The 26,825-nt window shown below is 41.8% G+C and overlaps 1 protein-coding gene across 11 annotated transcripts in view; it reads right to left on the minus strand.

The window, feature by feature from the left end:
- The window catches only part of ITPR2 (inositol 1,4,5-trisphosphate receptor type 2), a 537,951-nt gene that overhangs the window by 152,023 nt on the left and 359,103 nt on the right, over positions 1-26,825 (minus strand). For all 11 annotated transcript variants that reach the window (XM_090043677.1, XM_090043678.1, XM_090043675.1 and 8 more), the window contains 6 exons: positions 21,689-21,796; positions 19,554-19,746; positions 12,943-13,068; positions 7,073-7,248; positions 4,742-4,906; positions 881-1,076 (listed from right to left, as the gene is read on the minus strand). In XM_090043677.1, the coding sequence (XP_089899803.1) occupies positions 881-1,076; positions 4,742-4,906; positions 7,073-7,248; positions 12,943-13,068; positions 19,554-19,746; positions 21,689-21,796 (964 nt within the window). The remainder of the gene's footprint in view (positions 1-880; positions 1,077-4,741; positions 4,907-7,072; positions 7,249-12,942; positions 13,069-19,553; positions 19,747-21,688; positions 21,797-26,825) is intronic.

Consider the following 26,825-nt stretch of genomic DNA (forward strand, 5'->3'; position numbering starts at 1 on the left):
ACAGGAACTGCCACCCTGGATCAGACCACTGGCCAACTGTGTCTCCGACAGTGGCCACAACTGCCTTTTGAAATGAAACTTCAAATTCTTGGTCTAAGCTAAAACATTTGCATGACTTTTAAAGTTAATGTAAGCCAACACAGCTTTATTATGTTCTCCAAAAGTAAAAAACAAGGAGAGCTCAAGAAATTTGTTAGATGTTTTCCTTTTGGCTCACATATATCAACAAAATAGATTTATTAATACTTCACTTTTGACATATGCAGAGTCCTGAAAGAGCTTAGAGCTTTGTTTGAATGCATTCGGTTTTGAAATAATAAAGTCACAAATATTTGACTGGCATACAGAGTATATAAAGAATGGGCAGGGACCTATGAGCTACTGAGTGAGTTTTAGTAGGTATAAGGTGTTTGGTGAATTAATCACAAGATGGCTCTTATTCTCCACAGATGAACCCTAACTTCACTGAAGTTACTGGAAAAATTCCCCCAGATTTCAACAGGGCCAGAGTTTTGCCTTAAATGTACTATATATTGAACTTCAATTGCCTTAACAAAAGTTCCAGAAAGATTCCTATGAGGAGAGGTAGATTATATATTTGGTAATTTTTTTAAATCAAATCCATACATTTACTAAACTTGTTATAGTTGTATACACTGTCATAATGCATAAGGCACATAAAGCAATACATCCTATATTTATGGCTCAATTAAAAGGCTGTATTTAACATTCTATGACTTTCCTAATGAGTGAAAAGTGTATAACATTTTTTTAAAAATGCAACATGAATTTGAAGAGAAAATAGGAAAAAAAAAGCAATCACATTTGTTGTTGAGAAGGAAATTTGAGAAGGATGTTGATGTGAAGGTGAAAGCCATACCTGCAGCAGGAGTTCTGTTTTTCAGTCTGTCTACCTCCATGGTAAAGTCATCCTTTAAGAACAGGAAACCAATGATTGAGAAGAGGTAGACTAGGATAAGAGCTAGCACTGCAGTGAGGATAATGGAGCGACCATTTCGTGTAACACTTTTTATAACATTAAGCAAAGTCTCCTCTCTGTACACCAAATCAAACAGCTAGGGAAAAAACAAGACAGGGATAGATGAATAAAGGTAATGCAATATAGAAATGTGACATGAGAACACAACCCCAGCTTGGGAATTAAACCTAAGGCCTATTCTGACACCAGATACATGAGTATAAAACTTCTATTGATTGCAGTGGGCACTCCGCATGCCTACATGGAGAGAGAACGTGGCATATGATTTTAAACTTTATTAGTGCATCTTAAAGTAACACCCAAAATTTAGAGGAATAAAATATGTTGGGTACGGGCCTGGTCTAGACTGGCAATATCCAGAATCAACACCCAATTTGTTGTTGAAATTGATTACTATATCTGCAGTAGGACAGACCAAATCCCAGATTTGAACATCTCTAGGTTACGGAGAAGTCTAAATGTAAATTCATATTTTCCAGGTTGGCCCCCTCACTTACATGCGTACACACACACACACACACACACACACACACACACACACAGATCTGAGCTCCCAATCCTGCATTTGCACAGGAGTAATTTGGATTGGCTGGAACTGGCTGAGTAGTTCCTACAAGCTTATAGGACTCATAGTTAAATTTACTCATTTATGAAGGCAATTGCAGCATCAGGGCTGCAAACATTGTAACAAAAAAGGAAAATTAATCATGTAACATTTGAAAAGTACATTCTTATCTATATATAACATTTGAAAAGTATATTCTCATTTATCTGGCACCACGTGCTTTCCTGATTTTAATGTCAAAACCCTAAAGATACAATTAATACCATATTTACTTGACTACAAGATGACCCTGAATATAAGACAACACATCAATAATTAGATTTAATATATGCAAAATGTATGAATGTGTTACAATTTTCTAGGTATGGAATCTAAATACTGGAGATTTCCCTAAAATTTGTTCCCCTCCCACTGCTATAGTAGGGAAAATAAATGTGTGTGCGTGTGGGGGGCAGGGGTTAGGTAGCCCTCTGGCCCCCAACTTCTACATCCTCTTCCCCCCTTACAGTCAGGCTCTGGTCTCCCTGAGCATATGGAAGTAAGGGGCAAATATGAAAAGACTGACCTTGAAATAAACATACAGGCAAATTACTATGGGTACATATAGACTTAGTTCATCCAGAATTGATGCAGTTTACCGTTTTTGAAATTGCTTCAAGTTTCAGCCTACTTATATATAGCACAAACTACGCATATTAGCCCAAAGCCTCATGATTTACCATATAATTAATTGGGCTAGGCCCCAGCAGAGTCAACAGCATTTCAAGCCATAATAATCCCACCCCTCTGCACTGCCCAAGTATGCACCTATATTCCACATATCACCCCTAAAGGATCTATGTGCTAATTAGCCCCCCATTCATGACTGGAAGTGGGTGTTCTTGTCACAAGTCCTTGGATCCTCCAAAAATGTATAATCAGATGAGGCACAGGTCCAGCTCTACCTCATGGAGGGTAGGGACATATTAATCATATATGACAGGCTGAGAGAGGGAGCAACAAAGGGATTCTGGATTAACTGTTTGGGGCCCTGTTTCATGATGTTTGCCAGACGTTTAAGGCTGGTGAAGAAACAGGAATCACTGGAAATAAGAAAGACTAGAAGAGTCTGCTGCAGGAGAGGAGAGGAAGTTGAAATGTATTCACTGTAGTGGCTGACCCTGACTTGAAAAAGAGTTGGTGCTGAGTGGGAATGAGAGGAATGGGCACTACCATATAACTTATTAGATAAGTTATACTATTCTATGCTTGTGGTAGGTTCCCAATCAGTATGTTTGCCCAGCATGGGCTATGTATTTTACACTCATGATCAGTGTGGACTGCACTTAATCAGCTTCATACTTGACTTCTATTACTGAGCATATGCTGATTATGGCAGCATTTTAAAAACAGACAATATATTTAAGGAGGTTTCCTTGTATGTAAATGTAAGATGAGGAGCTCTCTTATATCTGAGTAAATATGGTAATAATAATGATAATAAATGCATTAAAATAGTCTTTTTATTTTACAGTGCTATTCACGTTTTATAGCTCCTTGGGCTTTACCTCCAATATGTATAGTTCTATATCAAAACACACAAATCAGATATAAAATGGTGCATAATCATTTATCAAGATGGCCCATAGTAAACTGTATTAGTCACATTGCATAATTTTCTGAAATCCACACCCTTGCGAGGGAATTTATAATGAAGAAAAAAAAGGAAAGAAAACTATTTTTCATTCCATTCTGGATTAAGCTTAAAATGAGAAACAAAAATAAGAGTTTCTAAGGTTGAAATAAGAAATAAGGTTTCTGCTACCAAGTGAATTTGTGTAAGCAATTAGGGAATGTTTACAATTACAAGGAATCATGGACATTTGTCACTCAAAAACAGCCACCGAAAAAACTTAGTTGCATATTAGCATTTCTTAAGCTTTTTCACACTGTGAACTATATCCCAAGATAGAGATCTCCTTAAGCGCATTGAAGGAATAATAGATTCTCCGGGGATATACATTTTTAAGCCAGGCATCAATTAGTGAGAGATTCCTGCTAATTTTAAAGGGAGTCCTGTGGCTAACACACCGAGTAAAATCCTGCCCTGACTGAAATCAATGACAGTTTTGCAACTGACTTCAGTAGGGCCAAGGATTTCACCCAGAGAGCCAGTGTCAAATCTTGAGAATTTATCAAACAGAGCCTCATTATAGGCATAGCATCACTTCTGTTGATTTCAATAACACCTGGACAAGTGTTGGTCAGCACAGATTTAGCCTATGAAATCCTGACTCCAACAGGAATTTTGCCATAGTAAGGATGGAAGCCTGGTAACTGTAGTTTAGAAAGCAAGCTCTGAACAAAACACAGTAATTATTGGACATAATCTTGATTGTTCAGGAAACTGAAAGGAATACTATACTGAGTATAATGGAAAGTAAAAGCCATTTAACTGCACAAGATTGTATATAATCTCTCCAGAAGGTTTGTGCACTACGGAATAAAATGAAAGTGATTAAAAACTACTTAAGAACAGCAAAAAGGGTTTTTAAGGGTGTTCATCTTGAAGGGAACAGTTAGATGACTTTCAAGATTATGTTTTATATAGAGTTACTTTGAATTCACCTGTGTCCTATTATAAAAGGAATTTTATGCAAGTAACTGAACTTGAAAGAACTGAAAGAAGTACACATCTAAAATGCTGAACCTGCAGGTAGATGGCAGATGCACCCAACCCCTCACCAACAGTGAAACAAGTTGTTGTTTTTAATCATATTTACTATGGCAGCATTTACAGACAAAGTGAAATCAGGACCTCATGGTACCAGCACTGAAATCACACTGTGGTGCAGTAGTAGACAGTGTCTATACTCAGCCACTTAGAATATAAATAGACAAGATGGAGACATGGAGTAGGGGAACGAGTACCGCATACACATGTAATGTTGGCAATGGCCGGGGCAAAGAGCAGGCTGTTTGATATTTTTTTGGAAAGGATCATATAGGCTTTCACAGATACTAAGTCCTAAAGGAAATGAATTCGAACGAAAAGAGTATTCCTAAGAGGTAGCAGCACAACAGTTTGCTAAAAATACTTACAATTTGGCATGACTGTACGGAAGAAATCAGACAGCTGCATGTTTAATAGTAATTTCTATTTTTTCAGTTTTCCCCACACAAAGACACATACTTACCAAGAAACTGTAGAAGAATTCATGCACGCAGAGACCCAGCATGCAGACCAAGACATAGGCTACATGATAGAGGAAGGCCATGTCCATAATGACTGCTCTGTAGCCACGTGTGAATGTTCCACGGTTTCCAACAAAACTCACCAAAAATACTATTTTGTTACAAAGCTGTGGGGGATGACAAGGTTAGAATCACTACATTGAAATAATATTATATATTACTTGCATCATCGTACCTACAAGCCCTAGTCATGGGCCAAAACTCCACTGTGTTAGGATCTGCATAAGCACAAAGAAAAAATATGGCCCCTTATTAAACAGCTTACTCATAAGTCAAGAGAAAACTGGAAACTGCACTAGCAGTTGTGCCAAAGCCACTGGCACAAACATTTTCTTAGCTTTTCATTTCATTCCAGTTCCTCATATGGACCCCACACACAACAACCTGTTATGCCATTCATGACATGTGTAGTACCTGAAACAACATCAGTTCCTGTGCCACTTTGATTATGCAGCTAAATAATGTTAGTGTCTAGATGTAATATATAGAACACTAGGCTGGCCTGCAACATCTGAGATAGTTTTGTTTAGTTAAGACAACAGCTCAAAAGGGTTCCCTCACCTACAGTGCATATATTATGGCATCAGATGTATGCAACAAACATGGGCCTATGCTTTTGACTTCAAAAGGAAACCAGGGAAGTGAGATTTCTTAAACTACAGCAAAAAAATCAAGGTTTATTTTGAGAAATGAAGTCCTGAAGTTTGATCCAATCCCAATGCAGTAAATCTCCCATTTCCTCCACTAGGTAAAGGATCAAGTCCGTGCTGTATATAATATACACTCAGATTAAAGGTACTATATCTTAGTATTGCATACAGAGCCAGTTTTTGATTGTGATATATTTTGAGCATATGGGTTAAGTACAAACATTCAAAAGCCCAAGGCAGGATCAAGCTAAGCTACCCAGTTTTCTGTAAGTGGTGTAGTATACATCAGTAGCAAACAGAACGCACTAGGGCTGTGTGAAGCTTTGGGTGCTGATTTGATTTGGAGGAGATTTGGCCTGATTCAGGATCTGAATCTCTGAACCCAAATGAAATCAGGAGACCAATAAAAAGGTCCAAATTGATTTGAAGCTCTCTGAATCGATTCGGAAAAGATTTGGAGAGCTTTGGAGAGCTTCAGAGATTTGGACAGTCCCCACTCGCTGCCACAAAGAGCTGGACCCAGATTCCGGCAAAATGAAGTAGTGGGCGGGGGGGCTGAAAGAGGGGGGAGGGGACCATGGGGGGACCCCAGCCAAGACCCATCCCCTGCCTGCTCCCCCAGACCCCCTGAGTGCCCTCCAACCCCCACTCACTCTCTCAGCCCTGTCAATGACTGCCTTGCCGGGTCCCAGTGTCCCGGCTCTTTAAGAAAAAGAAAAGCCCTGCACTCACCAGATGCTGCAGCAGCTGTTGGGGCTTCTGAGGCCTCATGGCAGAGCCCCCCACACAGCACGGGGCAGTGGGCATTGTGGCCACTGCTGCCCCCCCACCCCGCCCTGCCCCTGGCCTGGGAGGAGCTGGTGAAGTGTGGGGCTTTTTTTTTTTTTTTTTTTTTAAAGAGCTGGGATGCTGGGACCGGGCAGGGCAGCCATTGACGGGGCTGGGAGAGCGGGCAGTGGATGAGGCCTGTTTGATTCGGAGATTCGGCCGATCTGGTGGTGACTGAATCTCTGAATCAAATTCAGCTGAATCGTTTTGGGACAGTGATTCAAATCATTGAATAAAATCACTGTCCCCTGAATCAGCCGAATCCAAAGTGAATACTAGCTGTTTCTCACAGGCCTAGAACACACATTTGCCCTTTAGTAGCAGAAGCAAATCTTAGACCAGGCTCCACCATTTTTAAACCAATCTATGTGCCAAGCTTCTATTCTGTTACAGGTATAGACTGGTTTGCATATCAAACTTCGGTTCTGTTATGGATATAGACCACTTTCTGACCAGTAAAAATGTAATGTCTGTACCCCGGCATGCTGTACATTGAGAACAGCTGCATTAAAGTGAATGGAGTTGTCTTGCATATTTGTCAGATACCATGCAGTCTATTGTTTATTATAGAGCTCTTGATTCTACACTTTCCCCTCCAGAATTTATACCAGAAGACATACCCCTTTAAAAACTCTTTGCCTACCACTGTAACTAAACAAAATTCTGCTATTATTTGAAGAATTTCTCAGGTATTCCTTTCCTTAATTATAGAGCAGCTAAGGATTAATGCCAACACCATGATAACATTATCTAAGGGCAAACTGAAGAGTTATTAAAGGCAACTTCTGTACTTACATTAGCAGCACCAAGAAGTATCAATGTTGGCCCAAGCCCTATTGTGTATATAGACCTCAGAATTACAGATACTAGAAATGGTCGAATACCAACAGGCTTGGAGAAGAAAAACAGCACTGCTGTACAGACTGCCACTGCTATCCAGAGGAGGACTGAAAACAATGGAGAAAGTGTACCTACACAGGGAAGAAAAAGAAATTTTGGAAAATCAGTTTTGCATTACAGTTCATTCTTTTGCTAATTTATCTAACAAATAGAACAACTTGTGCAATATTATTTCTGGCTGTAACTTACCCTGATCATAGCAGGAGATACTGTTGCCATATTCTAATTAATTATACACAGGTAATAACAGGAGTAAATAATAAAGCTGCCATTAAATCTGAGCATTTTTCAGATGAGATGGTTTACCCATCTGATGTAAAGTTTTGCCAGTTGGATCTTTTCTCCAGAGCTCATCAGGATACTTCACTACTATTTTTGTGATTGTCTAAATACAAAAAATTCCACTATGCCCCAACATGAATGTTCAGCTATTTGGAGCTGTGTCACTACTACGCTAACTTCTCATGCTGCCAAGAACATAGCTAGCCTGGGAAAGATAGTGCTGTCTGGGGAAAGGTATATGGAGAGGAAGATCATAACCAGCTCAGCAATGAAACCATGCATATCTATCTGGCAGCAGATACAGGGGTCCGTGATATCACTAGGATTATAAAATTGTGGGATTAGAAAACTTTCAGAGCTCAGGGTATTTATATTTTGGCAACTAGATCAAGCTCAGCTCCATATAAATTTTTAATTCCAACCAGAATGGAGAAACTTCAAGTGGACCCTTAAAAAAAATCCAAACTTGATTTTCAGGTCTCCAAAAAACTCTAGGTCCAAAGCACTCCACATGTTTTTTATCAAGTCATTCTTCTTCCCTTCCTCAAGGTCAATAGATTTCATTTAATGAAACTTGCATCAATAACATGTACAGACATGCACAGTGGAGGCAAGGAGCCCATCAGGAAAGTGATTTCACTTGGGTCATATGATGCAAGAATTGCAGAACTATGCTAAAAGGCAGCATTCTTGGGATGATTAAATCAGCTCAAGCACCTCAGACACGTGAATACAGGCTGATTTTACTCAGGAAGAAGAGGGGTCGGAGAGAGATAGTGAAACAAACTGCCTCTTGAGTTCCATTGGACAGGGGAGTGCAGGAGGAAAAGAGCCTGTCTGCCTTATGACTTTTCTAATCCCTTTTGCTCACACCTATGTTTATTGTTTATAAACCTCTATTACATCTATGAGTGCTAGGAATGATTGGATTTAGAATGCTGAATTGCACTATCACTGAAATCACTGGATTATTGGGCTTCTTAAACTAAGACTATGCAAACCTGCAGCACAAAATGAGTTTTAAAACATGTTGGTGTTAGACCAGAGCATTTAACACACTGTAAAATTCTCAGATTAGGCAAATACTTATTAGTTTAAAAGGTTTGTTTTTAACTCTTTGTTTCTTCATTTTATGATCAGATGTGCATGTATTTTAAATTAATTGGTATTTATGAAATTGAGAGTACTAAGGATGGTAAATCTTCCCTTGCTAAAACAAGCATAAGTCACCATATCGCAAGTTTCTCTCCAGAGTGCTTCTGATGTGCTTGCACTCTGACCATCTCAGGGGGTAAAAGGATAGAAAAGTCTCCATGCTGCGCCCTTCTAATCCTTTACCTCTCTATTTAGCCAGCCAACAAGAATGTCTGCTAGCAGTACCGTAGCAAGGGAGAGGCAAACAGGACAACTGCTGCAGGCACCGAAGTGATGGGGTGGCAACAGGTAAGTCATGAGTAAATATTTTGTTATAAACATTTTGAAAAATTTTGGCTGATGTGGCTGATAAATACTGTATGTATGCATGTATCTGAAGAAGTCTATGGGCCAACGAGAGGCAAAGCACTGCTCGACCTGGTACTGGCTATGGGGGACGACCTAATTGGCGACCTAGTGATCGATGGGAAGCTGGGTGACAGTGACCACGAGCTGATCACCTTCACCATCCGCCATAAAGCTGGCAAGTCAGTCAGCAACACAGAAGTCCTTGACTTCAGAAAAGCCGACTTTCACAAGCTCAAAAGGCTTGTCGGTCAGGCCCTCAGGGACCGTGACCCCAGGGAGATGGGAGTTCAAGAAGAGTGGTTGCTTCTCAAGGAAGCGATCCTCAATGCACAAGCTAAATCTATTCCAACACAGAGGAAAGGCAGCAAGAAGGCACAGCAGCCCTCCTGGCTCTCCAGGGACATAGCGGACCTCCTGCGGCTAAAAAGGAAAGCCTACAAAGGATGGAGGACGGGATTCACCTCCAAGGAGGATTATTCTACACTGGTCCGGTCCTGCAGGGAGCAAACCAGGAAAGCCAAGGCTGCAACTGAACTCCAACTAGCTTCAAGCATCAAGGACAACAAAAAGTCCTTTTTCAGATATGTGGGGAGCCGGAGGAAAAGCAAGGGCAATGTTGGAACCCTGCTGAACCAGATGGGGCAACTGACAACTGACGCCCAGGAAAAAGCCAACCTATTAAATAGGTACTTTGCGTCAGTCTTTCATCAGTCCCATGGGACGCCCATGCCTGCTAAGGGACAGGGAGATCCGGGTGATGGGAATTCCCTACCCTCCATCAATGCTGACCTCGTGAAGGAACACCTTGAGAAGCTGGATACCTTCAAGTCAGCCGGCCCTGACAATCTGCACCCCAGGGTACTCAAGGAGCTGGTGAGCGTCATAGCCCAGCCCCTGGCACGGATCTTTGAAAACTCCTGGCGCTCTGGTGTAGTGCCCAAAGACTGGAAGAAGGCCAATGTGGTGCCGATCTTCAAGAAAGGGAGGAGGGAAGTTAGCCTGACTTCTATCCTGGGGAAGATCTTAGAAAAGTTTATTAAGGAGGCCATCCTTGATGGACTGGCCCAGGCTAACATCCTAAGGGATAGCCAGCACGGGTTTGTTGCGGGTAGGTCTTGTTTGACCAATCTCATTTCCTTCTATGACCGGGTGACCTATCACCTGGACAAGGGAGAAGTGATTGATGTCATATATCTTGACTTCAAAAAAGCCTTTGATCTGGTATCCCATGATCACCTCTTGGCGAAACTGCCCAGTTGTGGCATTGGCTCCACCATGATCCGCTGGCTGGGAAACTGGCTCCGTGGTCGGACCCAGAGGGTTGTAATCAATGGCAGTCACTCATCGTGGTGCCCTGTGACCAGTGGGGTCCCTCAAGGCTCTGTCCTGGGACCCATACTGTTCAACATCTTCATTAATGATGTGGACATTGGAGTCAGGAGTGGACTGGCCAAGTTCGCCGATGACACCAAACTTTGGGGCAAAGCATCCACCCCAAAAGATAGGCAGGTGATCCAGGCTGACCTGGACAAGCTCAGCAAATGGGCGGACGAGAACCTCATGGTGTTTAACACCAAAAAATGCAAGGTTCTCCACCTTGGGAGGAAAAACCTGCAGCAACCTTATAGGCTCGGCAGTGCTATGTTGGACAGCACTACAGAAGAAAGAGACTAGGGGGTCATCATTGACCACAAGATGAACATGAGCCTCCAATGCGATGCTGTGGCTAGTAAAGCAACCAAAACGCTGGCTTGCATCCATAGATGCTTCTCGAGCAAATCCGGGGACGTCATTCTCCCCTTGTACTTGGCCTTGGTGAGGCCGCAGCTGGAGTACTGCGTCCAGTTTTGGGCTCCACAATTCAAAAAGGATGTGGAGAAGCTTGAGAGAGTCCAGAGGAGAGCTACATGCATGATCAGAGGTCAGGAAAACAGATCTTACGATGACAGGCTGAGAGCCATGGGACTCTTTAGCTTGGAAAAGCATAGGCTCAGGGGTGATCTGATGGCCACCTATAAGTTTATTGGGGTGACCACCAGGATCTGGGGGAACATTTGTTCACCAGAGTGCCCCGAGGGATGACGAGGTCGAACGGTCACAAACTCCTGCAAGACCGTTTCAGGCTGGACATAAGAAAGAATTTCTTTACTGTCCGAGCCCCCAAGGTCTGGAACAATCTGCCAGCGGAGGTGGTTCAAGCACCTACATTGAACACCTTCAAGAGTAAATTGGATGCTTATCTTGCTGGGATCCTATGACCCCAGCTGACTTCCTGCCCTTTGGGTAGGGGGCTGGACTCGATGATCTCCCGAGGTCCCTTCCAGCCCTAATGTCTATGAAATCTATGAAATCTGCAATGTGCACGTGGCCAGCCCAGCAGCTTAGAGAGCACCATTCCAGCTGGTGAGTCTTTTGTGGAGGAAAAGGGGCAGGGGGAGAGAAGGGGAATGGGGGGAGCAGATTGAGGGCCCCCCCGGTGAGGGAGGATGGGGGCTGGGACTGGGGAAGGTGCTGCCCACCCAGGGCAGGGCACGGGACATAGTCATGAGCAGCTTGTCCGGGGGGAGTGCGGGAAAGTGGAGGTAGCTCCCACCACTGCATGCACTCCTGGGCGAGCATGGGGGGGTCCCCCCCCCAATCTGTGCATGCTTGCCCCGGATGGCGAAATTCCTTGCTATGGCACTGCCTGCTAGTGCCAATTTGTGGCAGTGATATTTGTGAAGAGCACGTGTATCTGCTAGAAACTGGACTGCTTCCATCAACTTAGTTCACGTAGGTCATCAGTTGGGGGTGACTTTCAATCACATTACTAACTGGGCTGTACCTGACCCAGTGACCCTGAGGTGAATGGTTCTCTAGCTTATTACCAATCTCCCAAGTCATCCAGTCCCCTTTATTCCTATTAAGCATGTTACTTCCTGTTTATATTGTACATTGATTTGCTGGACTATATTAGTGAATATACAGAATAATCCAGCCTTAGATACTCCACTAAAAGTATATGGGACTAGCAGTGTAATATAATAATTGCACACACACACACACACAACAGTCAGTCAGAAAGTAATCTCTTATATTTCTTTCTTAGCCAAATATTATTAAAAAATATTAAACTTTGTGCAGAAAATGTTTACATTATTGCTGAACACAACTGTATTTCAACATAGTCTCCTGTGTTTTTCCACTGATAAACAAGGACATGTTTCCTGACATAACCAAAGTCCTTGTCCTTCCATATAAAAATATATGGGAAAGTAATTTTAGTGGGGTATCTAAGGCTGAATCACCTTGTAGTTCCTAAGATCTATGATGAAGCGGAGCCATAATTACTCACTTTAAATATGTCATTCCTTTTTCATCTTGTATGCTTATATTTTGCCACTGATGTGTTATATTTTGCCAGTGAGCAAAGCAGTTGCAAACTGGCAAACTAAATGGATTTTGTATCACCCCATTCCCTGTCTGGCCCTTCTACCTGGCCACTCAACATTTTCTGAGTCTTTCAAAGGAGTGCAGACCTTTAACTGGCTACGGTCTTAGAGGTTAAGTAAAATCTTTCACTTTTATAAAAAAAATATAAGGTTGGGGGGAAAGAAAGTCCATTTTTTTACATGAACTTCTGGTTACTTTGCCTGTATTGCATTTTTTTCTATTCTTAATATGAATGTATTGATTTGCATAGTGCCAGAAGCCCTTTGGGACTTTTCTGCTATTCTGCTCAAAGTCACCTTCCTCTTCTAGGGACTGATACCAAATATGACATTACCCATTCTACAACAACTTTGGTTGGGGCTGGTTTGCCCTTTTATTGCACCATGAATTGGTTGAATGTGTGGTATGTTGCAATTTATTATGTTATTAGCATGCTAATTGCACAATAAATGCAATGTCTGCCAGGATCCTGAGAGCTAAAAATGTTTACAATTAAAAAAACAAAAGAAAAAAAGAAAAAGGAAAAAGAAGGATGGAATAGCACTTGCCTTCATCTCCATCATCTCCAAAGGGGTAGAAGAGAGCAACTGCTAAGTTGATGAACACAGCCAGGTTGAACGAAATGCTCCCCCAGAGAGAGATATGTCTAGAGAACCAGAACAGGGCCGGATTATCTAGGAGGAAGAGCAAAGCAGTATTGAAAATGAAAAGAACGTACATGAGTTTAATGAGTAACAGCTCCAAGAAAACAAGGCAGGTGACTTAAGGAAGAAAAATTAAGTAAATGGTTAAAAAAAAAGTAATCACTAAATCGGATAAAAAACAGACATTTTAAATAGTTTAATGGTCATATTATTGCATTTTCACAGCACTTTTAATCCAGAAGAACCCCAGAACACTTCATTTCAAATAACTGCCTTAATAATGGGAGTTTGCATTTGGTGGGAGAAGGCAATCCAGGTGATTTCACAGCAATCAGTACTCTGCACATATCAGTGGGTGGAGAGAAAGAATTTTTCCTAGAAAATTAAAACGCATTCCCCCCCCCCAGTCGAAATTAGAATGGACTTCTATGTCCTCAGAGACCTCAAGACTATGTTTTTCTCCCCACAAAGATCAACAACTCAATTTACCTGAAGGAGACGGGACGAATTAACCTTTAAAATGATCAAATATATGGATCTGGAGAATCTAAATATATCACGTGTGATACAACCTAACACTAACTAAATCATTTTCTACTACATTTTTAAAGTGCTTAGAATGCCGCAACTTAAGTCAGGAACCTATTGTGTTAGGTGCTGTACAAATGCATAGAAAGAGTCCCTATCCCCAAGAGCTTACCAGCTAACTAGGCAAGACTGACAATGCATTGGAGAGAGAAGAGACAGGTGAGTGATCTGCCCAAGTCGCTGAACAAGTCAGTGAAAAAGCCAGAAATACATAGAATCACAGAATCAATGAGTCAGAAGGGACCTAGACAGATCATCTAGTCTGACCCCCTGCCATGGGCAGGAATGACACTGGGGATGGGAGGGGTCGTAAGACCCCAGCCAGGTGCCTATCCAGTCTCCTCTTGAAGATTTCCAGGGAAGGTGAGAGGCATCACCTCTCTGGGAAGCCCATTCCAGCCTCTGGCCACCCTTACAGTGAAGTAGTTCTTCCTAATATCTAACCAAAACCTATCCTCCCTCAGCTTGTGGCCATTGTTCCTGGTGACTCCAAGGGGGGCCCTGGTGAACAGACTTTCCCCGAGTCCCTGCTGCTGGCCCCTGATAAGGTTGTAGGCAGCCACAAGATCCCCCCTCAGTCTCCTCTTGTGGAGACTGAAGAGATTCAGGTCCCTCAGCCTCTCCTCATAGGGCTGACCATGGAGGCCCCCAACCATACAAGTGGCTCTCCTATGGACCCTCTCCAGGTTCCCCACGTCCCTCTTGAAGTGCGGCACCCAGAACTGGACACAGTACTCCAGCTGCAGCCTGACCAGCGCTGCATAGAGGGGGAGCAAGACCTCTCTGGACCTGTTAGTGATGCCCCTGTTGATGCATGACGTGGTGTGGTTGGCTCTGCCTATTGCTTCGTCGCATTGGCGACTCATATTCATCCTGGAGTCAATCCTGACTCCAAGATCCCTCTCTGCCTCTGTGCTGCCGAGAGGGTCAGCCCCTAACCTATAACCATAATGCTGGTTCCTTCTCCCCAGGTGCAGCACTCTGCACTTGTCCTTGTTGAACCACATCCTGTTCAGATCCGCCCACTTCTCTAACCTATCCAGGTCTGCCTGGATGCGGTCCCTGCCTGCTGGTGTATTCACTTAACCCCACAGCGTGGTGTCATCAGCAAACTTGAACAGGGTGCTCTCCACACCCTTGTCCAGGTTGCTAATGAAGATGTTGAACAGCACCGGCCCAAGGACCGAGCCCTGGGGGACTCTGCTGCCCACACCCTCCCAGGTCGACTTCGACCCTTCCACCACCACCCTCTGGGTTCGCCCCTGGAGCCAGTATGCCACCCATGTGACTGTGCATTCGTCAATGCCGCAGTCTCTCAGCTTGCCCACCAGAATTGGGTAGGACACTGTGTTGAAGGCCTTCTGGAAGTCCAAGAAGATGACATCAACTTCCTCCTTCACATCTAAGCTCTTTGTTACCTGGTCATAAAAAGAGACCAGGTTAGTCAGGCAGGATCGGCCTGGCACAAACCCATGTTTGTTTCCCCTCAACATCACTTCCCCTGCAGGGCTCTCACAAATGTGGCCCTTGATAATTTTTTCAAAGACCTTCCCCAGGATAGAAGTGAGGCTGACTGACTGGCCTGTAGTTGCCAGGCTCTTCCTTCCTCCCCTGCTTGAAAATAGGGACCACACTGGCCCTTTTCCAGTCCTCAGGGACTTGGCCCAAGCACCACGAGTCCTCAAACAGCCATGCCAATGGCTCCACAATGACACCAGCCAATTCCCTCAGCACCTGCGGATGAAGGTCATCCAGGACCGCTGACTTGGATACATCTAAGCCCTCCAGGTAATCCTTAACTAGGTCTAAACTAATGGGAGACTTGCATCCTTCCTGGGCCTCTCTATGCTATCACCAGAGAGCAGCCCATTGTCAGCAGACAGGAACATGGAAGCAAAGAACTTGTTAAAGAGTTCTGTCTTCTCTTGCGCATCCATCACCATTTTCCTGCCCTGCCCTGTCCTGTCCTGTCCTGCCCTGCCCCGCCCCGTAGGGGTCCAATGTTACCCCGAGACTTCTTCTTGCTACCTGTATACTTGAAGAAGGATTTTTTGTTATCCTTAATCCCAGAAGCTAATTTAAGCTCCAGTACTGCTTTAGCCTTCCTTACCAAATCCCTACAAGCTCAGGTCAGGGAGGTGTACTGACCCCTGACCCCTGCTTCCACTGCCAATACGCTTTTTTCTTTGCCCTCAGGCCAGCCTGGATATCCGCGCTCAGCCATGAAGGTTTCTTGGACCCTTTTCTCACCTTCCTGAGCAGTGGAATTGCATCCTGCTGCACCCCAAGGACAGCCTCCTTGAGGAAGGACCACCTTTCCTGGACCCCCATACTAGCTACACCCTGGGCTCTGAGTGCCTCCCTGACTACTGCCCTGAGCATATCAAAGTTGGCTTTCCTAAAGTCAAGTATTTGCGCTGTGCTAGTTACCCTCCCCACCTTTCTCTGAATAGCAAACTGGATCATTTCATGATCACTGTCCCCTAGGCTCCCTTATACTAGCACATCTCCCACCAGGTCGTCCCTAGAGGCTAACACCAGATCCAGTATGGCGTTTTCCCTAGTGGGGACGAGTACCTCCTGCACGATCTAAGTCTGTTCTGTATCAGTCTAGCATACGATGTATAGAATGACAACTCCTTGCTATATAAATCAATATTTAAAACAAAAGCATTTAAACAGTTGTATTTACAAATATGGTGCCTAGCTTGTGACAGAGCAGCTTCAGTGCTCTGTCACTTTAAAGGCCGGAGCAGCCAGCCGCCAGGTGTCTGACTAGGGTAGCCATGTTGGAGAGCTCTGGTATAAGAGCAGAACAGTCTGGTTGGAGAAACCCAGGAGGCAACACTGGGCTGAGCTGCTCCTGGAAAACTTCGGAAGTAAGGGTGAGGCTATGCGGAAGGAGGAGGCCTCACTGGTCCTGGACATGACCTGAAACTGAACCCTGCTGGGACAGCAAGGCCTGGTGGTCCTGACTGTGGTGGGGCAGGGCCACTTAAATGCCAGGCTTGAGAACCACCCCAGTGTAAGGTGGGTTGGAGCACCTAAACCCTTGCCCCCACCTTAGGGTCGGTGTGTTAACCAGAGTCATGGGCCAGGCTCACCAGTGCCTATGAGGGTGTTCAATCCCATGCCCAATGAGAGGGCGGAGTAGTGTGACCCTGGGAGAGGGAGGAGTTAAGAGGACCTGGGAGGGGGTGAAGAGTGTGGCCCCAGAGAAGAAGGAGTAGAGTATTGGCCCAGTGAGGGGAGTGGGCGCAAAGTTGGCCCACAGTTCTGCAAGTCGCCTAGCATTTGCTCAGCTGATGGTAGTGGGAGATGCTCAAAAGGCTGCATACCTGCTGGTCAAGATGAGAAGAGATAAGCCTGATGGCCCTCTGGGGTCACTTAAAGGAAGCAAGGGTGGGGTGTGTGTGGCCCAAGGGGGTGGTATGAGAGAAACCCATGGCAGGCGATGTGAGAGCCCTGGTGAGAGCAGGGGGAATGAAAGAGGCCCTGGCGAGATGGGGTGGTACATGTGTGGGCCAGAACGGGGCAGTAAGCAAGGGGCCTAATTGTGCACCAAGTTTGGTCTGGTCCTCTGCGAGGCATGGGACATGTGTAGGGGTGGTTGAAGCATGTACGTCAGGCCCTTGACATCAGGGCAGATTGAAGGACTGCCTCCCACCTCTTAACATAAAAAAAGTTGGACATCAAGGCATGGCAGGAGAAAGAGGCAGGTGGTTACCCCAAGGACAAAGGAGTGGGCTGGTTTTCTGACTGGGTCATGAGTTGGTTCCTTTCTGTCACTTAGCTATTTGAAGATCATAGATTTCTATTAACTATTTAAAGATCTGTAGATAGAGATAGCCTTTTCTCTGTGGCTTTAGGGGACAGGGCTAGGAGCAATGACCTCAAAATGCAGCAGATGACATTTAGGTTGGAGATTAGGAGGAACTTTTTGACTACATGGTTGGTTAAGCATTGGAACAAGCTAATTAGACAAGTTTTGGAATCTCCATCCTTGGAAGTTTTCAAGAGCAGGTTAAACTGACACTTGGCTGAGATGGTCTAGTCAGGGATGACCCTACCTTGAGTAGGGGGCTAAACCAGATGACCTTGTGAGGTCCCTTCTAGTCCTACTGTCCTCTGAATTTCCTGTAAACAGGAAAGATGCATCCTTGGGTTTCCTACACCTTTCTGCTTCCTGTTGGCCTGCAGATGCTCTCAGACTTTTTCCCTGTAAATGAGGGTACAGTTGACTTCTGTAAAACAGAAAAACTTTTCAAACTAAATGTGTTTGTCTCGGGGCCAATTCAGTTCTAATTAACCACAGTTAGAGTCAGTTCAGACTAAACATCCATATTTCACTTGTGATAAACTTGTGCTGCTGACTTCTGGAATTTTAAGATGTTGCGCATAACATACTCTAGTTTCAAGCAAAACAGCACTGTGTGATAACAGTGACTCAGACACTGGGTTAGAGAAGGAACACTACTTGAATTTGTATTGTTTTTTCATTATATTATATTGTATTCTCATTACATACTTCACAAATGAGAAGAAATGAAGGGGAATTACTTTCTGAATAAAAAACCAAAACATATCTGCTTTTGCACTGTACAAGTCAGTTCCCCTAGTTAGAATGGGGCTAGCCTTGTGTGCATGTGTGTTACTGTATGTTTTAACTAACCCAGTTCTGCATTGTTAGCAGAGTAATTATTCCAGAATAAAATGCGTGCACGGGGAGCTATTCTAGAATAGCGTATTCTGTAACCACGGTTTATTTCTCTATGTAAACAAGGGCTCACACAGACATCAACATAAGTAGGACTGAATTTTACAATGAAATCTTTTCACTGTTTCTGAAAATAGACATATCATCTACAAATTACACTCTGGGAAATGAAACAAAAACTGAAGCCAATGTTTTCATAGCAGCAGAAGCTTCAAATTAAATCATTCCTCTCTGGCTAACCAAACCCCTGCTGTGTTGACTGTATATGGTATTCTTTGCTTCCTTCCCAATCAGTAGTGTAATGTTGCCATGAGTCCTTAAACAGCTGCTGCATCCTACCTCAGAGGCATCTCCATTTTCATGATAGGTGAAGCAATCTTTTTCTCTCTCCCTCCCCATATATATCACTTCTTTATCTCTCAGGAGTGTTGTGAAGCATAATTAGTTAGTAGGTTTGATTCACCCCCACACGTGCACGTGGCAGCAATATGCAGCTAGTAGAGGCTACTGTGACAGAGGAGGGGCTCAGAGCCTATGACACGACAGCCAGCAGACTATCTTCTGTATCCTCTGTGAAATACAACAGCAGGGAGCAGTTTTTAACTCCTATATGTGGCTTCTAAAAGAGGCACCCATTGAACCAGTCAATTCAATGCAACAACTAATTGCATCCCCTGGATGTTCTGGCCATGCCCTTCTCTAAACAACCCCAGCAAGATCTGTGCCCTCCAGCAGAATGACAGTTGCAAGCAGCTTTATACCAGCTGAAGGGCTGGTTGTAGATATTCTCAATAAAACATTCCCAAGCTTTTCAATGCTCAGTTAGTGACCTGCAAACTTCAAGTATGAGGTAATATTTTTTCCTTTATTTTTTAATATTGGGGGCCAATATTTCCCTTAGCCTAAGTGGATGCAACTCTTTTGAGGTTAATGGAGTTATTCACTTTTAGTCCATCACTTAATTTAGCTGTTAGGGCTCAAGCAATCATATTTAAAATATTGTTTTAATTAGTGATTTTTCCATATTTATGTCTCCTTTTGGTGTCTTGCAAGTGTTTCTAGTGATCTGAGCTCTAAGGCTCAGAAAAAAAAATCTTACTGTAAAATCAGGGTGACAGAAAAGAAAAATAAATTAAAATGGAAAATATCTGCATGGGTGATTTACAGGTTTGAAATACTACAACCCAGTTCTTAAAACTCTAGTACTTACTTCTAATTTTTTTCTGCCATTTCATTTCATTGTACAGATCCTCTGTCTGCTGAAAGAAGTCATTCACTTTGCTCCCTTGTTCATCTCTCTCTGTTGTATTGAGTACACGACTTTTAGATTCTCGAGTGAGGAATTCACAGATATTTGGGACAGGAAAAACTATTTGTTCCATAGTCCTATCATGACGAACAATCTGTGAATACAAATGTGTGTATTGTTCAGGTACAGAGACTTTTCAAACAGTTCATGATTCCCTTATTACTTGGAGCTTCCTTTTAATTACAAGGTAATGTATAATTAAGCTCAATAATATGTTACTTACAGTAAAACAGTGGATGAAAATACCTAAACATACAATTTATAATAAAACTGTGCTTTTGTTCTCAAACACTGCCTAAAAAAAGGTTAGTGATATGCCTCAAGGAAAAAAATGGGATCCAAACATGCTCAAATTTTGTGGATGTTTTAACTTTGAACTGGTAACAAATATGTACATCTAACTACTGAACATTTTAATACAGAACTTCACTTTGTAGTCGGTACCTATTGCTATAATGATGTATATTATGGAGGTGACTACATGCAACCAGCCCCGTTACACATAGCAGCTAAAATTCATGAGAATTGGATACTTATTTAACGAAGCCAAGGCTTTGCTATTATTAGCATTTTGGAACCAACAGAGTTATCTGAGAATGAGCTGGATTCTATTCCACCTCAGTGCATCATCATCAAAATTCTTTCCTGATTCTGTCTGTGGAGTCTGTGTGAAGTAATGGGCAGAAAACCCATCTTGGCTCTTAGATCCCATGTTTGTAGAGCAAGAAGTTAGAAAAAAAATACTTTCAAACTGAACAAGCTGGATAATGATCAGAAGCAGAATACATCTAGAACTCTGCAATGGGCCCAGGCCTGCTACTGAAACAGTTTACTTTTTAAAAGAATTTTTTTTACATACTTTTACCTAAAAGATGGGTGACACATATTTGTGTCTGCCTGTTAATACATATTTTCATGCTGTAAATGCTCAAAGAGAGCTGGCCCTTTCAGAGAACTCTAGAGGTTTTACCTGTGACTAATTTACCTCTAAATCCAGGAGTTGTGGGGGGAGCATGTGACTAGGAACTGGACTGGCTGCTGGGGTGGAATAAAAGGGCAACCTGAGGTTTATCAGGTGAGAGACTTAAAGAAAAAGAAAGTTACGTGACCTTCTCTACAGACTGAGACCTCTACAGGAGGCCCAGGGTCAGAAATCGCCTTGGTAGTGGGCTCCCCAAAAAAGGCTTTTGGAAATGGTGGGTATTAGGAACCAGGATTGGAAAGGACTTTCTAGGCTCAGCAGAGCCTGGAAGGAATTTAAAAACAGCTGAAGAGGACTGGTTTTATTTAAGTTGATGTTGAATTGTGATTTTTTTTTTAAATAAAAACCAGGCCCTGAGAGGTGTTTGACATGTGTGAGCCTATGTACAACCACACCATACTGTGATCACCCTTATTAACCCATTTTGCCTTAGGTGAATAGTCTCCAAAGGGCTGCCAGATGAACCTGTTGTATGAATTCCCTTACAACTGCCAGCCTTGAACTACACCCCTTCTTCTATTGCCAAAGGCACAAAATATCTATCAATATGTGGATGTATTTTACAGTATGGAAAGGAGATGATTAACCAGACCAGCCTTGCTCTTTTAAACACAACTTTTAAGAACCACCACACCATTCCAAAAACTTATTTGCGTTGCAGCCAAAGTTTTCATGTGATCAGTAAACTTCATTGGCTTTAAAAGTAGGATTCATTTATTTGAGTGATGCTCTATGGAAGGTTATTTTTGTCACTAAGACACTGCTGCTATTCACAGTCATTATTTCCTTGACAAAAAATGTTCCGTATCATGTAGGGATGCTACTATAAAACAATTGTTTGAAATGTAGCAAGCCAACCCGAAAGTATGTGTGGGCCCTTATTTCTCCGCACCACCCAATATCACGTTATTCAGCTTTTTTCCTTTCAGAAATAATCTACACCATTTAAATAAACTTTGTTGTTCAGAAGAAATCTAAAAGGAAACTATATACACAGTAGGAAATAAATGTGCCTCGAGCTACAATATTTTCTTTTCAGTGAGCAACTTTTTACCTCAATCTGCGCTGTGTGATTGGCATAGTATTTCAAGGCTTCATCCCCTTCATCTGGATCAGACCCTGGCTTCAGCATCTGCTGTAATGTTTTATTGTGTCGAGCCAACTAGAAAAAGAAAAATATCCAATTTATTTCCTGTTGCTGCATCTTCAGGTTTACCATCTCTGCTTAACACACACATACCCTTGCTCAACCCACTGGGACTCTTTGCATAGACAATGAGAAAAATGTAATTTGATGAGAACAATATAAATTTAGTGTTATAAAGCCAGGAGCGAGTCTGCAGCTCAGATTTAAGAATGCCAACTTTGCCAGAAGAACAGACATCGTATTGAAGGATTTTGCTCAGATATCCAAAGGTTGGGTAAAAGACCTACTCAATTAAGTTTTTCTGTAAAATCAGCCTACCTCTGTTAGTCTCATTTTTCCAAATTATGTAATTACATTCCGCTAATCTTCATTTCCTCCATGATTTTAAATAAATGAAATATATTGCAATATGCAGTTGTGTGGGGTGGCTGGCCATGTTTAATAACTGATATATTACTACCCCAGAGCAGGCTGCATTTCAGCATTAGACAAAATTATTCCTATAAAGTGTATAGAATCTATAAAAAAAATGTATGCCTTGTTTGATATTAAGGGCTTCTTAAACACAAGTGGGTTTTTATTGAAACACAACAGTGAAGAATTTCATGAAGTTACAGTATAAGTCCCAGCACAATGAGAAACACAGACTTAATAAAAAAAAAACACCTGATGCATTGCTAAGGAAGACAGTCAATTACCGAAACAACCAGAATGCCATCTAGCTTAGATACAGTGTTTGTATATATACACTTCAAAGCATTTTACAAGAAGACAACAGTACTATTATCCCCATTTTATGGATGCAGAAACTGACACAGAGTAAAGAACTGATCTTTGGTCACCTAGTAAAACTAATGACAGAGCCAGGAACAGGTCTCTTGAGTCCCAGTCTGGTGTCTATTCAGTGAGTCACAAAAGGCTGGACTCAGTGACAGAGCTAACCTTACTGCTCACACAGATACAACTAAGGTTCAGAACTAGTAATGATCCCCATGGAGTATAATTTGGAACTCCAACTAAATGCCAAGGCTATAAGATCAGTGGTATAAGGAGTGGCAATGGTCAATTCTAGCAGTCACATATGACTAGGCAGTGGATAAAGAGGGCTACAGGCTCTACAGGAAGGATTGGGTTGGAAAGAAGAGTGGAGGGGTGGCCTTCTCTGATTCTATAATTAGCCCCTGGCTAATTATGTATTTGTTTAAAACACTTCTTCAATCAATATTAATATTCTTAAATATATCCCCATGTTCATACACAACAAGAAAAGGGAAATAAAAGCACACAGGTCAACTTCATTATACAGCATATCATTCTGTATCCCACTGTCATGTCCTCTTACATTTGTCTCTCTAAACTGAACAACCCCATCCCTTCCATCTCTCCTCATACAGACATCTCACCATGATTGTGATCATGTTCACTGTGTATTATTAAAAGCCTTCTATTTTCATCTATGTTTTCTTTGAGATAAAGTGAACAAAACTGGAGAGAGAGAGAGCATGCGTATACTGCTTTAAGTGATGAATGAATCTCAGTAGAGGCAAATATAAGCCAATTTTCATCTTTCTATAATATAGAGGAACTTTTTCTGCATATGGACCATTTTCTTCCAATCTCTATAATAGAAAGCCAGTCGGAAATTTGTTTACAGTTTCTTAGCGCTGGTTTCCTGGTGTTAAAAATGATGTTGTTTTGCAACATCAAATATGCTACCACCATCCATTCTATAGATGAAGAAATGCCTATTTCCATAAAGAAAAGTTTAATTTCTAAATAAATTAGAACTTACACAAGCTTTTGCCAACCAGGTGAAGCAGACCTTCCTTTAATTTTATGTGTTTCTATCTTTTCATACTTTATATTGTAAATGTAGCCTTTGATCTGTACCAGTAACTGAAGTTCAGATTCATCACAAAATTATTTGGATTAGAAGGGACTTTCTATTCCCTCCTCTCTGTATTATGACATAATTGATTGTTTTATAACAATCTACCATTAATTGTAGCCTGGAATGGATCTAGATCAAAATGTTGGGCACATTAAGAAAATAGCAGATCACTGGTGATTTTGAAAGAAGCAGTCTCAAAACCAATTAAATTTTTTAGTATATTTCCTTATCAGCTCATGTTCATGTTAAGAGCTGAAGAGCTGCATTCTCTGAAAACCTGGCCAGGACTTTACTATATTTTATGTAATCTGTCAGGTGTCAAACTGTTAGTGCAGGAACTACTTTTTTGTTCTGTGCTTGCATGGTTGCACCAGCTGAAGTAGGTACTGCTCCTGGATTAAATCTCCCAGGTGCTATTGCTACTCAGGTAATACACACTACTGATGATATCTGTGACTTAGCAGTCAAGGTATAGCAGCCTACAGAGCTGTACCAGTTCAGATCGCAAATGCAGACAAGGTGAGGCAGGAAGTGCACCAGCTAGACTGACCTCTGATTAAAATTAGGGGAAATTCAACTACTGCAAACTGTGTTTTTTTATTACCTACCGTTTTATTTACAGAGACAGTTTGCAGCCTACTGTCCATTAAATAGTGGTGGATATCCACAGATGGCAAGGCCCAACATAAGCCTGGAATGAGCCAAATGCCCTGAATAATAGATTTGGTGTTGCCATAAATAACAGTATGAGGAAACAGTGATATAATTAAATGCATTCATAGTACCAAAGTACAAGATAATAAAGTTTATAATAACAAAATGAATAACCTTACAGCAAGAACAATTATCTGCCATGGTCCAATGCGAGTTAGGAACTAAAAATAGGAGACAGAATAATGGTAAGATACCATAGAACTGTTACTTCAGCAAACAGAACTCTTTCTACAGCTCTACTTCCATGCCTCTGCATTTGTGATAGAAAGAATTTAGAGATCAGATGTGAAATGTGCTCCCTGCCAGCAGACTCTTTTGCCTGTTGCAGAGCCTTTTCAGGATCAAAGCTATAATAATGAAAGTGACAAAAGTGAGACTCTAAAGAAAAGAAAGCTTTATTTTGATATAAAGTTGTGGCACAAAGCATTAGTAATATATTGTAGATGACCAGACAAAGGAGTGTGATCAAATAAGTATTTTTCATCCATGTGTTTGTAATGAAATAAATTTCCAAAGTATAGGATACGTTTTCCTGGGAGGCAACAAAAGAAGAGTAGGTAGAGGGGCAGTGCACTGAGAAACCTGACCATTGACCTAATGCTGGAATTTGCAGAGTCTGATACAACAGCTCTGAGATTTAAACTGTTGCATTGTTTCAACTGAGACGCTAGTGATATTAATTTAAATGTCAACTTGTTCACTATTTCACTGTTTGTCAAAGCACGTGAAGGGGAGACACAGTATCATGTTATGACGAAAATCAGTGATTCCAAAAAAGAAAAAGAAAAAGCTGTCTAACTGATGCTGACTAAAGCGTTAACAAGTTGCAGGAAGGATCATTGGTTATTATGCTGAAGAGTTCTTGGTTTCTGAAAGACTGGAAAACACTGACAAAAATCTTAGTACAAAATGTGTACTACTGAAAGGTTTAGGAGAGATCAGAAGTAAAGATTACATCAGTACAGAAATGGTAGAGACAAATGACAAAACTAAACACTTGACATGGTATTTCTTTTAATTCTTCACAAAATGTTTATAAAATCAGATTCTCTTGTCCATGTAGATTCCAAACATGATCAGTGATGTGGAAAAACATGAGAAGCATTTTTTTAGCATTGACAAAGTATGTGTTTCTCCCAGGGTCTTTGCTTTTTAAATCAAGATTTCTTTGAAAACAGTTACTCTAACGTTATCCACCACAGAATAATTATCCTTTACTGGTTTGCAATACAAGATTGTCTTTCAGAAGAAATGCTTATTGAAAAAAAGCTTATGAAAAAGGTATTCCAGAATTGAATTTTTGTTTTGTTTTGTTTTTACTATTTTTTTTAGTAAAACATGAACACTTTCTATGATGCCTCCAGCTGAAATCTAGGCATCTGGCTGCACAAGACCGAATCACCCCTGACAGTTTTCTCTGTTAAAGCAAGGACCCTTTCATTTTCTGCTTAGCAAAGGATTGAGGAAAAAAGAGGCAGCAGGACAGTAAAAAAACCCAAGAGATAAAGGACTGAAAAAACAGCCAAGAGAGCAGAAAACAAGATGAGAAGGAAGCAAAAGAGAACAGGAGACAGAAAATGAGGTGCACAGTGCAGGGAACGGAAGAGTAGAGGTGCCTGTTATGTACCAGTTCATTGCATGTGGGACAGAAAAAGCCCATTGGTGACTACAGAAAAAAAGAAGAAAATGAGAGTAAAATGTCATCATAACTATAACTAAGCAGAATTTTTTATTCTAAAGGGCTATAACAACAATAATAATGACTTCTCAGATCCCCATGTTCCAATCAAACTTGAATAGAGCTTTCTACTATGCACAGAGCAGCTTCCTTTCCAAAAGTCATTACAGTTTTACAGAGCAGCACCTTTGCACTTTACCACAAAGCAAACAATCTGTTAACAAACATGAGGAACAGCAGAAATCGAGCAATGGGAGACTCTTGAATCAAGTATTCACTGATTTCATTTAGATGATTATACTGTACACAGTACCTGAAAGAGTAAAGAGCTAACCTTCCCTGATGGTCTGCAATCTGAGGAGAGCCCTGGGGGTTCAGGAGGCACTGTGGATCATACTACTGACTTTTCCATAGACTCATATTTAATCTTTGACAGGCTCTTACTTCCCGGTGCCTCATTTTCTACATTTGGAAAATGGGATAATAATTAGGAGACATTAAAACTTTTTTAAGGATTGACAGCATTACAGGAAAAAAGGCCACTGTAGGTTAATGCAAATTCCTATTCTTAATCACTAACTCTCTGACCATCCCATGGTTACTTTTGCTCTGCTTCTTTTATGCCCCTTGAGAAATAGCAGGAAAAACTTTATGCAAACATTTCAGTGCAAACCTAATTTCAACTGGTCTTGTTCATAACTTTTTTTTCTGGCCTAGGTTGTTTGTATAAAAGCCAGTGGGAAAACTATTTTCATGCCTAT

This window comes from Crocodylus siamensis, chromosome 4 (genome assembly GCF_052110815.1).
Source record: "Crocodylus siamensis isolate JL-2025a chromosome 4, ASM5211081v1, whole genome shotgun sequence".
Taxonomy (NCBI): Eukaryota; Metazoa; Chordata; order Crocodylia; family Crocodylidae; genus Crocodylus; species Crocodylus siamensis.